General features: G+C 41.3%; 1 protein-coding gene across 1 annotated transcript; it reads right to left on the reverse strand.

Moving 5' to 3' along the window:
- Nucleotides 1–8,839: 8,839 nt before the first annotated feature.
- Nucleotides 8,840–14,947, reverse strand: wnt8b (wingless-type MMTV integration site family, member 8b). Its single transcript, XM_062463401.1, has 6 exons — nt 13,949–14,947; nt 13,370–13,403; nt 12,419–12,557; nt 11,596–11,721; nt 11,285–11,427; nt 8,840–10,020 (listed from the first exon to the last, which is right to left on the reverse strand). The coding sequence occupies exons 1-6, from the start codon at nt 14,017–14,019 to the stop codon at nt 9,451–9,453; spliced, it is 1,083 nt and encodes a 360-aa protein (XP_062319385.1). The 5' UTR covers nt 14,020–14,947; the 3' UTR covers nt 8,840–9,450.
- Between the last annotated feature and the right edge of the window lie 645 nt (nt 14,948–15,592).

Consider the following 15,592-nt stretch of genomic DNA (forward strand, 5'->3'; position numbering starts at 1 on the left):
ATATACATGATGTAGTTCTGTGCTAATTGGCTAGTCGACAATGCTTGGCACACACAAGCCCTAAAATAGCTAGTGGTTATTAATGTAGCGATATATTTGTAGAGATTACAAGGAATAAAATGAAACGTTTTTTCAGGTCGCAAACCAGTCCTGTCTAAAGAAAGTGAGGGAGAGTTGGAAAGGCTGATCAAAACCCTTTCCAAAAGAAATTTCCCACTCAGAAGAAAGGACATCCAGTCACTTAACTATAAGTAGGCTACGCAATGGCAAACAACTTGCCTGGATTCCCACTAAAAAAAAGGAGGGCTGAGCAGTACTGGTATGAAAATCGTATGCACTGAAGTCCTGACCTAATGGCACTCACTGCAGCAAGAGCAGAAGCAAGGGGTTCATTAAACACGTTACCTGTTTAGGTGTGTAGCTACTTACTGTCTGAAAAATACCTTGTATGTCCAGAGGCCTGGCCTACTTTCTCCACTGCCCTGTTGTGGGTAAACTGATTATGGATGTTGTAAGTTTAAAGATGTGCAGGTTCAGCTGTTCCACCAGTTGTTCTTAGGTGGTCTGGAATTCTGTGTTAAGGTAACTTTTGTGTTAATGTTCCACCATTGGGGTTGTTCTTGTGCTCCTTATCCACAGTGGCTCACTGGGCATAACTTCATTGTTGTCATTGTATTGGATGGAGACAGAACAAATTAGTTATTTGCACACACTTTATTTTCTTCTGGGTGAGGATCTGCCCCTTTCCAGTGGTAATTCAACACAAATCTTCCTTGGTGTAAAAATCTCAGACTGTTTATGAAGCCAACTACTACCCTATTGTTTCTCTTCCTTTGGTAGTGTGGAGGAATTAAATCTATGCTGCTAATCTATGCTGCTATGCATGTTCCATGTCTCTGTTACAATAAAAAGACAATCAATACTTCAGATATACCAACATGTGTAATGACAATGCTGAACATTTATTCCAGATATAATCAATGCTTCAGATAAAATAAGTAATGATTATGATTATGCAACAGGATGTGACAGTGTCTGAGAGTGAGAAGAGGGTCATTCTCAAGAGAATGTATCTTTTAGTGAAAAGAGGAATGCAATAAGTCAGCGTACTGGCAGGGAGGGGTGCACGGGTTCATATGATTAAAATCTATCCATATTCTCCATAAACAAGCTTTAAAAGCACTTGATAAAAAAACAAAAAGTCACCATCACTGCAATATCCTCATCAAACATAATATCTTGAGGTGGGAGAACCTTGTTAAATTCGCTGATGTGTGTTTGGTTTTTAAAATTTTAAATGGTATGGCTCCACCTCCGCTTAGTGATTTTATTAAACAGCGCACTCAGAATGGCAGACACACTAGATCTACTTCAAGAGGTGATTGTATTATTTCACATAGGTCTAGCTCTTTTAGCAAATCAGCATTTTCTGTAAAGTCAGCACACACTTGGAATGCTCTGCCATCACACATACGCACAAAAGACACATACAAAACATTTAAACATAGCCTTAAGGAATGGCTTGTTGCCAATCATGTATGCAAGCACTGATGTACTGTCTGCTTATATGTGTGTTTGCCGTGTTGATGTATGTTATGTGCCTCAGTGCTATATATGCGCTTGTACTGCAAGTACACTTTTCTGTTGCTTATATGTGAACTGGGTGTGTCTACGTTACTGTATGTTTATTGACTTATTTTAACCTTAGTATGTTATTTGATATTTTGTAATTTTAGGCTGCCTTTAAACATCTGGCTGGGGACAGCAGATGAAAATTAGCCTCTCTGGCTAACTCTGGCGCACTTACAGTTTTGCTGTTGATTAGTGTGCATTGTCCCTGAAATAAATGAGAAATGAAAAAAATGATTTGCTGCAGAGTATGTGGAAGTCAAAGCCGGTGTATGGTACCGTAGAGGGGAGGCGAGATGACCACATCATGGGACAAGGAGAGGGTACAATGGTCCTCACAGCTCTGGAGAGTCAACACCAGGTGATAAAAGATACATTAGGGCTCACTACTCTGTGGGTCTAGCGGGGGAGACAGAACCGGTTTTAGGCAGTGGAGGATGTATCCCTTTGCTCGGAGGAGGATGTATCCTTTTGCCCCTGGCACATCATCTGACCTTTTAGGTCTGCCCCCTGAGACATCACCAGACCCTTGGACTCCCCACCTAACTGCCCAAAGACTTCCTTTAAAATCTAATAGGATGAGTAAATCTCGCCCCATCTTCTGTTGACCAATCACCTGACAAAAACCTCCCTCTCAGGAGGGGTAAAAGAACTGTGTGCCCTGCACAGGTCAGGCAGAACTCTCTCTGACTTCTGTCAAGACTATTCTCACAAAGGCCTTTGTCTTCTCCACTCTACGAAGCAAGACTGGTAACATTGACTGGTATCGCCGATCTAGATTGAGACACCATGGTGTATTGTACTCATTGTTTGATTTGCATCATTTCATATCTTATTAAACTACAAAGAACTTGGTCTGGCATTTAAGGGCCAAACCTGATCTCTGGGGGTGTCTTGGACACTGATCTGCGCTTCAAAGGAGGTGGGGTGGCATTGGGTCTTCCTCTTGTGGGTGTCTGGATGGAACCTGCACTGATTAGCGCATAAGCTACAGATGCCTTGAAATGCTTGAAAAGATCCTTGTTTTCCAAACCAGACATTCTGTAGAAGTGCCAGGCAACAGTGGTCACATCCAAGAAGTGAAAGAACACTCGGATGTACCACCGTTTGTTTTTGCAGCTGAGAGGATACATTGTGACACACTGATCCATGAGATCTACTCCTCCCATATGCTGATTGTACCATTTCAAAGAAAACGGCCTTTGGATGTTGAGCGTCTTATTTTCTTTCTTGTTCCATGTCTGGGCCTAATCTGGTGGGGACTGGCCAATGCAGGAACAGACCATGTGGATCACTGAACTATCAAGCCAATGTGTGACAGTGAGCTTTTCAGCGTTGCTGACAACAGAGCAAGCTCCTCTTCCTTCTGTTCCGAGTTGCTTTTCACTCTTCAGCTTCAGTTGTGCTCCATGGAGCCTGTTGATTCTGCATGTGCCAGTGTCATAGATGCCCTGTTGTGGTAATGCCTGAGTGAGTGGAATGGTGGAGAAGAAGTTGTCAAAGAACACCTTTTGATTCTTTTGCTGTATGTCATCACAGAGGCGCATGACTACTTCTGCATCCATTCCCAACTGAATGACCTAAGCCTGCCCAGCTAACCCCTGATACACTTCAAAACTATATGTATCCAGAGGACCCTGCGCTCTCCCACACTTTCACACCGCAACGATTGGGTTTTTGGGGATATACTGACTGAGAGACAGGCAGCCCTTGAAGGGAATGATCTGCTCATCAATTGATTAAAATGAGTCTGGATCAACTGCTGAATGGAAGGTTTTCTTGAGTACACTTGTCTGATTTTGAAGAACATATCAGCATTTTCTGGCTCCTGTGTGTAATTATTAACAAAGTGAATGTACCTCAGAATCTGCTCAAATCTGTTTACTGGCATGGCATTTGCTATCAAATCAAGACGAAAGCCCCATCCTCTGATGACCAGTACATTCCTGATCTTGGGTATTGAGGTATTGATTATTGATATGTCAATATTGACATATTGATTCCTAGAAATGTCTTCTTTTCATTTTTAGTCAAGGCCAGATTTTCTTTTCTTTTTTGGAGTGTATACAGGTTTATGTTGTGCACTATTGTATTCATCAGATAATCTGGAAATAGATGCATAAAGAAATCTATTGGTTCTGTTTCCTCAACATTCACTTTCCATTCTCCAAAAAAATAAGGCAAATCTCCCTCAAACTGGTTGCCTTTGGTTTTCCAGACATGCATGCTTTTTTCTGTCCTTGAGCTCTGTCAGGTGGTGCATCCTCAAGTCCCTCGGCATCAGCACCACTATCACTACTGCTAGTGCTTCCAAATCTTTTTTCTGGAAACCATCTTCCTCATTGCCACGAGCATCATCCTCACTTGACTCTGATGGTAATTGCTCCACTATCTTTTAGACTTTTCTACCTCAAACTGCACTTGAGATCTACAAAACATAAAAACACTAACTGTTACTGACATAATTAACTAATCTGCGCAAAATGTTGTTTTTGTTACACAAACTGCAAGTTACATAATAAAAACATAAATCAATTGATAACAGCCCATAAAGTTACTGCAGATCAAGGCCGTAGCCATGGAATCAACATTGGGGGGGACAAAATCTGCTTGGGAGTCTGAGGGTCCCCCCCTGAAAACTTTTTACATTTAGTTATGAATATGATTACATTTGTTATGATAATTTCGGACAGCGTGCGTCGTTGCCATTAATATTTTATTTGTATTTTTATATCAATATATTGGGGGGGGGGGGGGGGGGGGACATTTTGACCAGATTTGAATATTGGAGGGGATGTGTATTTGGGGGAAAGATTGCAGTAATTGAATGAATTGTAGTCGACATATAGCTAGCAACACATGATGTCCAATTTAGTGGACAGATGATTAATTGTCATTTACAATTTACAATTATATTAGTCTTTAGTAGTTACTTGATGTTATCAAATGTAATTTTTCTGCAAGGGTCTACTTCTATAGAAGGATTGACAAGATATTCAGTTTTGACCCTCTGTCGGCCATCTTGGATTTGAGAAAATGTTGTTGCACTTAAAACAACTGGCCAATGGGTTGCAATGTACGGGATGATGCAATAGTTTCCACTGGAGCGGCTGATGTGCAACTAGACCATCAACCCATGCATATACAAGAAAATGGGTTTTGAATAGCAGTCCACTGTGACCACTATGCATGAAAGGGTTATGCAAGGAGCACACAATGCCTTGCCTTACCACTGGGCGACACTAGAGCATTTTCTGAGGTCATGCCCTCATTTGACATTTTATCAAAAGTCTTGGAATCTCCCTGTCTTTTGTGGCTGAAAAGCTTTTTGTGATTTTTATGAGTGCTGTTGTTTGCAGGACTACAAGAGTTCGAGATAATGTGAAAAGTGAAAGGAAGACGACCACCACAACCTTACCTTATTAATGTGCAATCCAAGGTTTTGACTACCACACAGCTATCACACTGTTTAAGCACTATACTCTAAACCTGCATCATTAGATTAAGGGTTGTGGTGGTCTTTAGAATTTAACTTTCCTTTTGAGGCTGTTCCCAAACCATAACTTGATTTTATTATAGTTTGATCCTAACAAACTATGGGCCACACTGACAGTGAAGTAGTTACAAAAATACACCAGCAGATGGACTCATTGTTCTGTTACCAGCAGAAAACCTCTTTAAACGGTGATGAAATGTGTTTAAATATTGACAGAGTATTTCAAAAGTGTACCTCTATCATTTCCACTCTTTCAGAGTTCAAAGCAAACACTTGAAATACTCAAGTGTTTGAGTATTTCAATATATTGACAAATGGTTACAGAACCCCTACATTGCTTCATTGATCACCAGGAAAACTACAAGCAAACGTACCTGGTATTTTTACAATGTGCTGACTGCTCAAATGGTTCACAATTGCCCTCTATCAACCAGTTTTACCTTCTAAAATGTATTGCAAAGGACCAGTCAGTCAATCAGATACCATTAGCACCCCTTCTAGGTTTTATGCCATCAGCACAATTCCATTTCCACAGCAGGGACAGAGCAGGACCTCCTGGTGTTTTCCCATGCTCTGTGTTTCCTGTGCAGACAACTGAACTAGGCTTATCCCTCTGATGCCCTTCTTTTCCCATTCTCTTCCGTAGACAGATATCCACAGCATGGGAATTGGCCACCCTGCTGTGCTGAGAAGGCTCATATCTCAATCCTGCTGATGCTAACTCCAGATCGCTGAAACCCCCTCTGTGACACAGCAGTGATGGACAAATCAAAGCAGTTACATCCTTTTCAGTCCTGCAGTGGAACATGTCGGGTAATAGTCTTGTTACAGTAAATATTCATAAGGACTAAATATATATCAGACAAGTACCTGACAAGTACCTGACAAAGAATGTCCTTTTTTGGGGTTTGTAGTGAAAATAATATGCATCTTCAGTTGCACAAATTACACAAAAACCTTGTATGAATATATGTTTTACCTCAAAAGTCAACATTAGCAAACATGGTACAATGTTGGTCAAATGCATTAAGGGATTCCACCGATGGCTCTCTCATCTGTTTTGCTGCTCTTTCACGTCCATATTGACCCTACCCATCTGGGTGTTGTGTGTCCAGATCCCTTAAGACATAAATCCTATTAGTCAACGATTCTTGGGAGCATTAAATGTAATTTTCCTATTTTCCATGACTTGAATCATTACTTGAAATCTCTTCATTTTGTCTATATCAACTATTAACTTGGTGAAAAGCAGCAGTGGAAATGTAAGTTATAGTAAAAGACTGTTTAAAAACATAACGTTTTAGAGTAATTATATGGGTATCCAAACGTTATTGTCTTCTCTGTTCTTTATCTGAGTGTTTGATGCCATTTTGTTGCCACCAGCAGTGCAAATTGGCTGTCCTGGCAATAAGAGAGAGCAGCTCTTTAATCTCTCACACTTCTTGCTTGTTGTGACATTTTTCTCTCCACCACCTCAGGCTCATTCCCCGGTGCAAACTGGACCTGGCAGGGCTAGCCCCCCCATCCCGACCCCTCTAAGGTTTGGATGGAGGGAAGACGGAAGTTCAGGCCCCTCGGTCAGAGGTTACATCACTCTCTGGGGGGAGGTGGTACCTGCTGTTTGTGTGTGTGAACCATGTGTTACACTGCAATCTGCATGGTTATTTTGGTTTGGTGTGTCATCAGGAGGAAGTGTCTGTGTGTATAAGAAAGAGATTCCAAGACTTTCAAGACCAGACATTTATTAAATCAGGCGATCCTGATATTGTAAATGAGATTTGAAACGCACAGCCCGAAGGGATTAGAGTGGGGTCAGTGCTACCGTAATGTAAAGCTTTAGATTGCCTCTGAGGTGGTCCCGATCAACTGGAGTATGAGAGTCATTACTGTATCCTTGTGGACTCAGATCTCCTGGCTGCTGTGTGAACCTCAGGACCAGGACATCCAGGTCCCCCAGGTTAAGCACGGTATTATCCACAGATCCCACCCACCAGAACAGGATTAATCCACATTTTCACAATTATTGTCTTTCATCTATGCTCCCACTGCAGAATTGCTCTCGACTCAGTGCGTAGTGTCACAGGTGTGTCTGGTGTTTGGGTCAGAAACAGCCAAATATGGTTTCCCACAGACCAACATTGTGCTGTGTCAGCAGGTGTAGCCCCCTCACAATGATCTAAGGTCAGTGGTATGTTTTCTACCGAGGATTAAGTGAGGCATATCCGTGATCTGTGAACATCTGTTCATACAAAAAAACACTGCTGCCTGGCGTGAATTAACAGTGTCCGTTAAAGTACCTTTACAGTAAATATTGGTAACCAGTCATACAATAGATCTTTTGAAGTCATAAGTCTAGTAGAAGAGTAAAAGGCAGGCTTGAAGGCTATCAAGACACCGCTCTGATCCAATCACTACTACAGTCCCTTATTTACTATAAATGAAGGGCTCTGCATATTAATTGTCAAGGATCAAATCACCCTTTATTAAACTGAGAGGGGCATCCTTGTGAACCGAGGCAGAGGTTTGTGCTCCAAAGTTTTAGGCAGGGCTACCTATAATGAGTGTTTTACTCCCTAGCCAGTCTGTGCCAGACCCACTAAGGTTGATGACTGTGTAGTTGATGAGAGGGTGTTACTCAGCATGCCAGTCTTGGCCCCAGTCAGCCCCCAGGGGTCATTCCAGGAGGGGGGAGTTCTGATTGCAATCATTATTTCATAAATAAGATGTCAACAAGGTGTTTCCTTGACACTTTATTGGTTAAAAAGAGGAAGGTGCAGAAATTAACTACCCCCTCCTCAATGGTGCCCCTAATCTCCTCTTTCACGTCCCATCTCATCTAGAGGGCTTGGGCTTGGCTACCATGTGCTACTGTTGGGGCTGGCACTTTCTATTTGCAGGTTGGGTGGGTATCCTGGCACGCATTTGTTTATAAAAACCACTTGTTTGGGCACAATACTTGAACTAACTTCTATTGAGGGAACAGTGTGAATCCGTGCAAAGCCTTTTCCCAAAGTCCTTTTGAAGGCGACGGCCCATTGAGCGCGGAGGAGAAGGGATTAGTTTCCTCAGCAGTGGCGCATTTCCGAGAGAGCTGATTAGCTCGGCATTCATTGTTAAATCGAGCAAAGAAAGGCCCTAGAGGAGTGAAAGGATCCAAATAGTTGGGCCCAGGAATAAAACAGCCGCAGGAAGCCCAGCACAGGCAACACCAAGTTTTCCCAACATTTCTTCCTCCCTACTTCTGAGGAGGGGCAGTGTAAAAAAGGAGATTAGCATACAAAATTAGAAGCAGGATGATTTTTAAGGGCGACTTGCCTAATGCCGCCCCCACCTTCCAACCTCTGTCTCGACAAAGTTAATTAAACTAGTATTAAACAGGGAAGAAACACTGGGGAGTTAGGGGGCTCTTTGAGGATTACCATGATGAGGGGTAGAAAGGGAGGTATTTGTAGAGACGAAATTGAGAATGGTGGAAAGGAAGGAAGACAATAATGAGAAGTTTTCTCATGTTGTTACTTTGCCCAGGGCTATCACATCCCCAAGTGAACAATACTTAAAAGCCAGGTTGTGTGCACTGCAGACTGTTGATGGAATTCACAAATATAGAAACACATTTTATTGCTGTTTTTGCACTGTTAATGTGTTAGTCACTTTGGCTTAGGTCTGTAAAATAGAAAAATTATATATGAAAAAAAAAGATTGTAGATTATACTTCTTTAATTACAAACATTTTTATAAAACAGTCATAAACGTAGCTAAGAAAAAAGAAAAACTAGGAAAACTTGTGCAATAAATTAAAAATGTACAGAACAAAGTGCTTCATTTATTTACAATTAAATACATCCTCTGGGAAGAAGTGGGGAAGGTATGGTAGAGTGGAATGCAAGCCTCAATACATGCTTGAATAAGCATCCGTGATCCCTCACTGCCAGGTGATGTCAGCGAAAAAACCTAGAAATGTTTATCTATCCCTGTCTATGGAAAGGCTGAATTAATTTGTCATATCATGTCTCAGGAATAGATCATCAGTGGTAAGTTTATCAGTGGAAATAATGAGAATAAATAAAACCAAAAAACCTCTGAAAATATAAATTGAGGAAATGTACAAAAATATACGTTTAAATATATTTATACCGTAGATTCTAAATTCTAAAAGCATCCCATCCTTTTATCTATTATGTAGACTTGCAGACACACTGAAACACTTTTCTCCATCTCTGTGACCTTTTATAAGAACACTGACCTTGTCCAATTTAGACTTTCAAATGTTTGTTTCTGAGCACATTGACTGCTAATGTGGCAGTGATAACACAGCACCGCAGTGCTCAGTGCTTCTTTCTCAGCCGAAGGTTCTTCCTGCGACTGCCGGCGCTCTCATTCTTGCCCCTTTGGCCCCCCTTCTTCACGCAGAAATACTTGGTCACTGTCTTCCGGCACTGCTCACACTTCACCGCGCAACACCAGTGGAACTTACAGTTACAGCTCGAAACCATCTCTGCTTTGCGCTCCTCTACGGCCAGCCCACACTCCCCACACAGCCTCTTGCAGCTGCGCTTCTCCCACTTGCTCAGGCTCTTGCCCTTCTTCAGACACTCACGCCCCTCTGTGCCGGGCAGGCCCAGGGTACGGTTCTCCAGGCAGTAGTCAGGGGAGTCCTCCAGGTGGACCAGCTCCTTGCGGGAAATGGAGCTGAAGGTCTCAGCAATGGCCCCCCAGCTGGCTGCGCTGTTCCCGGCCCCCCTGAGGAGGTCCACCTTGAAGGCCCGGTGGTACTTCTCCTTCAGGTAGTTGCCCACCTCCCTGAACTCTGGCAGCTGCAGCCAGCAGGTCTGAGTGGTGCAGCTCCCTGAGACACCGTGGCATTTACACGTACGCTGCATAGTCCCTTTCACAGCCTGAGAGAAAGACAGAGTGGGAGAGAGAGCAAAAGAGACAAGAAGAAAAATTTGAAAATGTTCATTGTTTTATTTTCCATTTCATGCTATTGTAAGATTGTGTGTGTGAGAGCATGTGTGTGTGCCTCTCGATTGATGTGGTCAAATGGAACAATTGTAAACCAAGCCTCCCCACTTGACAAAAAAATTATAAATGAATACACTGAAGAAAAAAGCAGTTCAGAGTTCATCCAAGAGTTTTTGTCCGTTTCGTTTTCTCTTAGTATTTCCTGACTTTACTCCACACAAACAGCTGTCGGTTGAAAAGGAAGGTTTTTTTTATTCAGAGAAGGGAAGCCCTTTCGTTGGAGGTGAAAGTTGACATTGAGTCTCATTGTCCCTTCGAAGAAATAGGAGTATTTATTTAACATGACCATTATCAACATGTTTTCTGCTGAGAAAAGACCCAATGAAGAACCCTACTGAGAGGAGAAATGAAAAAGGACTTTTTCTCTTTTTTCTCTCTTGTATTTTTTCAGTTACAATGATGCTCCAGGTGCCATGGGGATCCTGAGTTGTGACAGACGGGAGCGCAAGCAGGGGGGTAAACAATGAGCACTTCAGCTGCACGCCTGTGGTCCCCACAGAATCCCCAAGGCAAAACAAAGACCAACATAAATGTAGGATCCTTATTGCAAGAATAAAACTAAACACTTATTTAAGGAGCAGAATAATTTAGAACTCTGTGAAATGTGTGGCTCCCCAGGCGCTCTAATTAAGCTTGCACCAGTGATCCTGCGATTCTTGTGTTGAGGTCTTGTCAAGAAGGACATTCAACAGAAGTAAATAGGCCCTTCTGGTACAACGAACACACTGTTATTATTGGGGACAAGTGGCACATCACTTATGGGGACCTGAAAGGCACACTTGGGTGGTACACTCGCTGTAATTCTGAACAGGAAAAGAAAAAATTATTCAAAAGGTACTTTACATTGAGAGGTATGTCGGGGGGCCGAAAGAGATTCTCAGATCGCAGACTTAGACCTTGAACTACAAGACCTCCCTACTACTGCTGCAGTCTTGATGATTAATTCCTCTGAACATTATCTGTGGTTTGAGAGAAACAGGTTTGGCCCTAAAATTTGTATTTTACGTCAAATATGATATAAGCCAGAAATAGTCAATGTACATAGAAGCTTTTTTGACCTCTCTAGTCACAACGTGCTAAAACTCACTGTACCTCTGTTGTCACACAGAGCTGTATTGTGACATATGTGTACAGTACCTTGCGCCCAGCCTCGTTGTTGTGCAAGTTCATGGCTGCCCGTGCATCCTGTCCAGTCTCTAGTGCGTCAACAAACTGTTTGGAGATTGCCTCACCGAAGCCCAAGTTATCACTGCAGCCTCCCCATAGCCAGCCGTGGCCCCCTATGGCAGATGGGGAAAACCTTAAAGTTATTTGCATTCCCTAGGTAACTTTCAATTTGTGACTTGACATCTTGAATACAAATTACTTGATAAAGTTTTTTCCAAATTTGACTAATTTGTCTCTTTACCTTGAATTAAGACTAAGAAACAAATGTCTTCTTGTCTTACCTCGCTGTCCATTTCTGGTATCGTCACAGCCACAATTGTCAAAGTCCCCAAGGCTACAGTTCCTGGTGAGGGTATACATGACTCCAGCTGAACTAATAGCATGGACAAAAGCTGTCTCACGGTTTGCTGTGGATGGAGAGGCCCAACAATAATCATTTCATATCCTTTATACCTGATTAATCATTTTATGTCAGAACACTGGGATTCTGTCTTGATTGCTGTGTCAGTTTTGCTATTCATTGCATGTTCCTATCATACCCATGCTGAAAATGTAGTGAAAGCACCAATCCTTTTGAACAACAAAATCTTCACTGAATAAAGCCCTCCCCCTCTGCCCCTGTGACCCAAACCCTCATCTTTCGAGTGGGCTTCCATTTCAACCTCTCTCAGCCTCACAATATCCTTTATCTGCTATTTCTAGCCCGGTCATTAACACATTGGGTCTAATTGCCTTGGCAATGCCTTGTTTTTAAAGGGCCTTAACAGTAGGGGAGAAACAGTAGGATGTTGTGAATTGGATTAGTGTGTTTGTTTTGGCTGGAGCGACCGTGGTCACACTGTAACCCATCACAAGTGAGAAGTCAAACACCAACTCTCTCTCTAACCGTTGAGGAGGAGACAGCTCTATCTGGGATTAGCTCTTCTGAGCAACAGTAACACTGGTAGCCTAACACTAAAATGACAGTAGCAAATTCACCTTTTCTTGCATATCTCTCTAACTGTAAATGATGAAAAGAATAGAAAACAGTAATTCCATAATTTAACCCAATGAATTAAAATCTACTATGTTGTAAAGTAAGCACCACAGCGCCTCTGGTCTTACCGCTGCGCAGACTGCTGTGGGTAGATAGCTGCAATGCCCTCTCTGGGCAGTTCCAGCGATCCCAGGCAAACTGGTACTTGCACTCCTCAATGCCACTCTGGGCCCCTGCCGCAACACTGCTGGAGTAGATTAGATAGGCCTGGGAAAGCAGACAGGAGTGGAATGTGTCACTACACCATCATGGTTAAACAAAAGCCCTGTGATACATATACTAGGATATTCCCCAAATATCAGACACATTTTGTTTGTCTGTTTTCTTTATTATAACATTCTAAGAGTATAATCAGTCATAGAAATTTGGTAGAGATGAAAAGTTTCAAGCCCTGCTTGAAAAGATAAGAAAACATTTTTTTTTTTACTATAAAACAAAACACAACAAAGCAAAAAGACAAAAAATTATTTCAAATCCGATTAGACCAAACATTATCCTACTTTCTGAACCTGATTCCCAACCCTGAATTGAAGGTCCAAGCCCTCTTTACAAGTTCACCCTCTCCACTTGGCTTTCACTAGCCTCTCTGCTCCTTTTTCAGACTGCGTGAATGATACATACTAATATGTCTCAAGTGGTCTTTGGAGAAAGTGAGGTACCACCTCTCTCACAGGAGTCTGGCTCGTTAATGATGGCCACCCACCATATTTCTGCCCACCCTCGCCTTCAAACATATACTCAACCCCAAGCTCAGGGACACACAGCGCTTCTGAAGGATGTCAAGTGTGTGAGAGTTAGAGAATAATTTCCCAAGCACCGAAAATCATCCGTACATTTCTAGGATTGGGTCTTTTCGTCATACCATAATAAACATAGAGGAGTATTTATACTTTTGGGAAATATCTATCTAAGACAAGCAAACCAAATGCATGTATAGGGGTATTTTAGTAGACATCTTCAGAAAAAAGTTAACTTTTTCTTTTGGGTCAGGGTAGGAGATCAAAAGAATGTTGGCTTACCTTGGGTCCAGTCATCAAAAAATTATTCACTGACCTGGAAGAGAAGACAGCTTATTAACTCAGAGAAACTAAGTGTCTTTCACAAGGCGGAGAAATTCCTCCCTGCCTTCTGCATCTAAGCTAACACCTCTCATTAGTGCACAAGCTTTATAACCTGTCAAAAAAAAAACAATAGACACATAAAAAGACGTTTAAACTGTTGAATTTTATAATAATACTTTTAAACTCTCGAATAGATATTGCAACATTTTATGAGTTAAATGGTTTTCAGAATTTGTTTACAATTGTGAGAACCTTTCAATTGGCTGAAAAAACATATTTCTCTCCATTTATTCAAACTAATCATTCAATAACTGCATAATTATATTTTTTAAATTCAGGGCACATAAATAGGAACATAAACAACCTACAAGCACCAAGAAATATTCTCAATGTACCCCAAATTATTCCATGGGCATTTAATTCATTATTTCCCCAAACAAGTAAATTAAGATTAATCTTAACATTAATTTAACATTGATAGTCAGTTTTTGAAAACTCCTGCTCCTGTTTGAATGAAGCAAAATTGATAAAACTTACCAACTGCAGCAGGATCTCATGTGAGCCATCAAAATTAAAATGTAATAGAAGGCCTCCAAATGCATGAACATCCTGACAGGTGACTGGCAGTAGTTCTCTAACTTTGAAAAGCCGACAGACAGTGCGACGGTGGAGAGGATACAGAGCTACCTACATACAGGACTCAACTCAGGCTGCCAAGGTTCTCATGTGGGATTCGAGGGGGCTCTGAAATGGAGCCACTCTCATCCCAACAAGAGATTATCTGCTTAATTAAAGATTTTCCCCTTCTTACTCCCTCAGCCAATCAGAACTTCTGCACCAAGGAGAGATTGAAATGATCAAAAGGGCGCCCTGGGCCTATAGTTGAGAAGAGCTCTCTGCTCCCGCTAAGCAATGGTTAGAGCCGACTAAATTAATATGAAATCAGAACACATTGACTGATCTCTCGAGTTTTGAGCACGTAACAGTTAATACTTCACGTTAAGAGTTTGATACAGTTAACTGATCTATTTCCACGGATTAGTCTACTGTTGTTACCTTTTGGAAACAAATATTTAATGGAATTTATATGAGCTTTTAAGGATTCCAGTGTGTGGGCCTACTCGTGAGGAAATTATCCTGGTTTATCAAAGAGCCAGTTTAGGAGGAATGCATTCGATGTTTATGTTGAAAAAGTTGAACAGTTTTGCCAGTATTTTGACTAAATGTAGCCTAGGCCTACTGCTGAAACCACTTATGTTGGGAAGAGAATGGCCTAGACTTTATAATGTTTAGGCCTATATATATATTATTCGTGTTACAGCCTCTGTCGTGTAATCAAGTGATACCCCATGTAGTCCCCCGTAACCTATTGAGTAACTAAGGTCGTGTATGTGATTGTTTCGGGGAGATTTATTGAAAAAAATATTAGGAATCACTAGAGTGGGTGCTAATTTTTAGTCTGTGAATAGTCAAGATTACATATCTGACATATGACAAATCTCAACATGACAGAATGAGCATGAACAAAAAAATCACGAAGCTTAAGAGATCGAGTTTACAATGAATGGCCAAATTATTTGAGTTCCAAAATTTAGGCTATAGCCTTTATTTTACTGTTCAAAAGTGTTAGGTCTACAACGGATTTGTAAGATTAAACTGCTCATATTTTTCAACCCATTTTGACCAGCACATTTATATCGACACACATGTTTATGTAATTTAATTAGTAGGCACTTTGGCTCTTCCATTATAGGCAATTAGACAAACGATCAATTAACTTATTTAATTTTGTCTAAACAAGAAGAATAACTTCACTTCCTTTTCATTGCACCGAATAAATAGGGTAACATCTCCGTTAAATGTGGGGTATTTCAGAATGGACAATCAAAAAATAAAGGATTTGGGGATCCGAAGAGATTAGTAGCCGAAACATTGATACAGTTAAACATTTGCATCACTGATCCAGGTTGCCATAGGCTATATTTTCGGGTTATAGCCGCTATGACTCTGTCGACCCTTTGCTAAAACCTTTTCCGTTGACAGTCGTGTAGGCCTATCTTATTGTGTGCAAATTAGTATTTGGAAATGGTGATTTCCAAGGTTGGAGGGATGTTTTTGGATTAGGAGGGTTTGAATAAAATAAAAAACTAGATTTATGCGTATGCTATGATTTGCATTGGC

Source organism: Osmerus eperlanus, chromosome 6, assembly GCF_963692335.1.
Source record: "Osmerus eperlanus chromosome 6, fOsmEpe2.1, whole genome shotgun sequence".
Taxonomy (NCBI): Eukaryota; Metazoa; Chordata; class Actinopteri; order Osmeriformes; family Osmeridae; genus Osmerus; species Osmerus eperlanus.

Coding starts and splice junctions, on each gene's coding strand:
- wnt8b (XM_062463401.1), bottom strand. CDS start 14,019: ATGTTCATGCATTTGGAGGCCTTCTATTACATTTTAATTTTGATGGCT. Junction 13,404..13,948: donor ATGAGATCCTGCTGCAGTTG/GTAAGTTTTATC, acceptor CTTCTCTTCCAG/GTCAGTGAATAATTTTTTGA. Junction 11,428..11,595: donor TACCAGAAATGGACAGCGAG/GTAAGACAAGAA, acceptor CATCTGCCATAG/GGGGCCACGGCTGGCTATGG.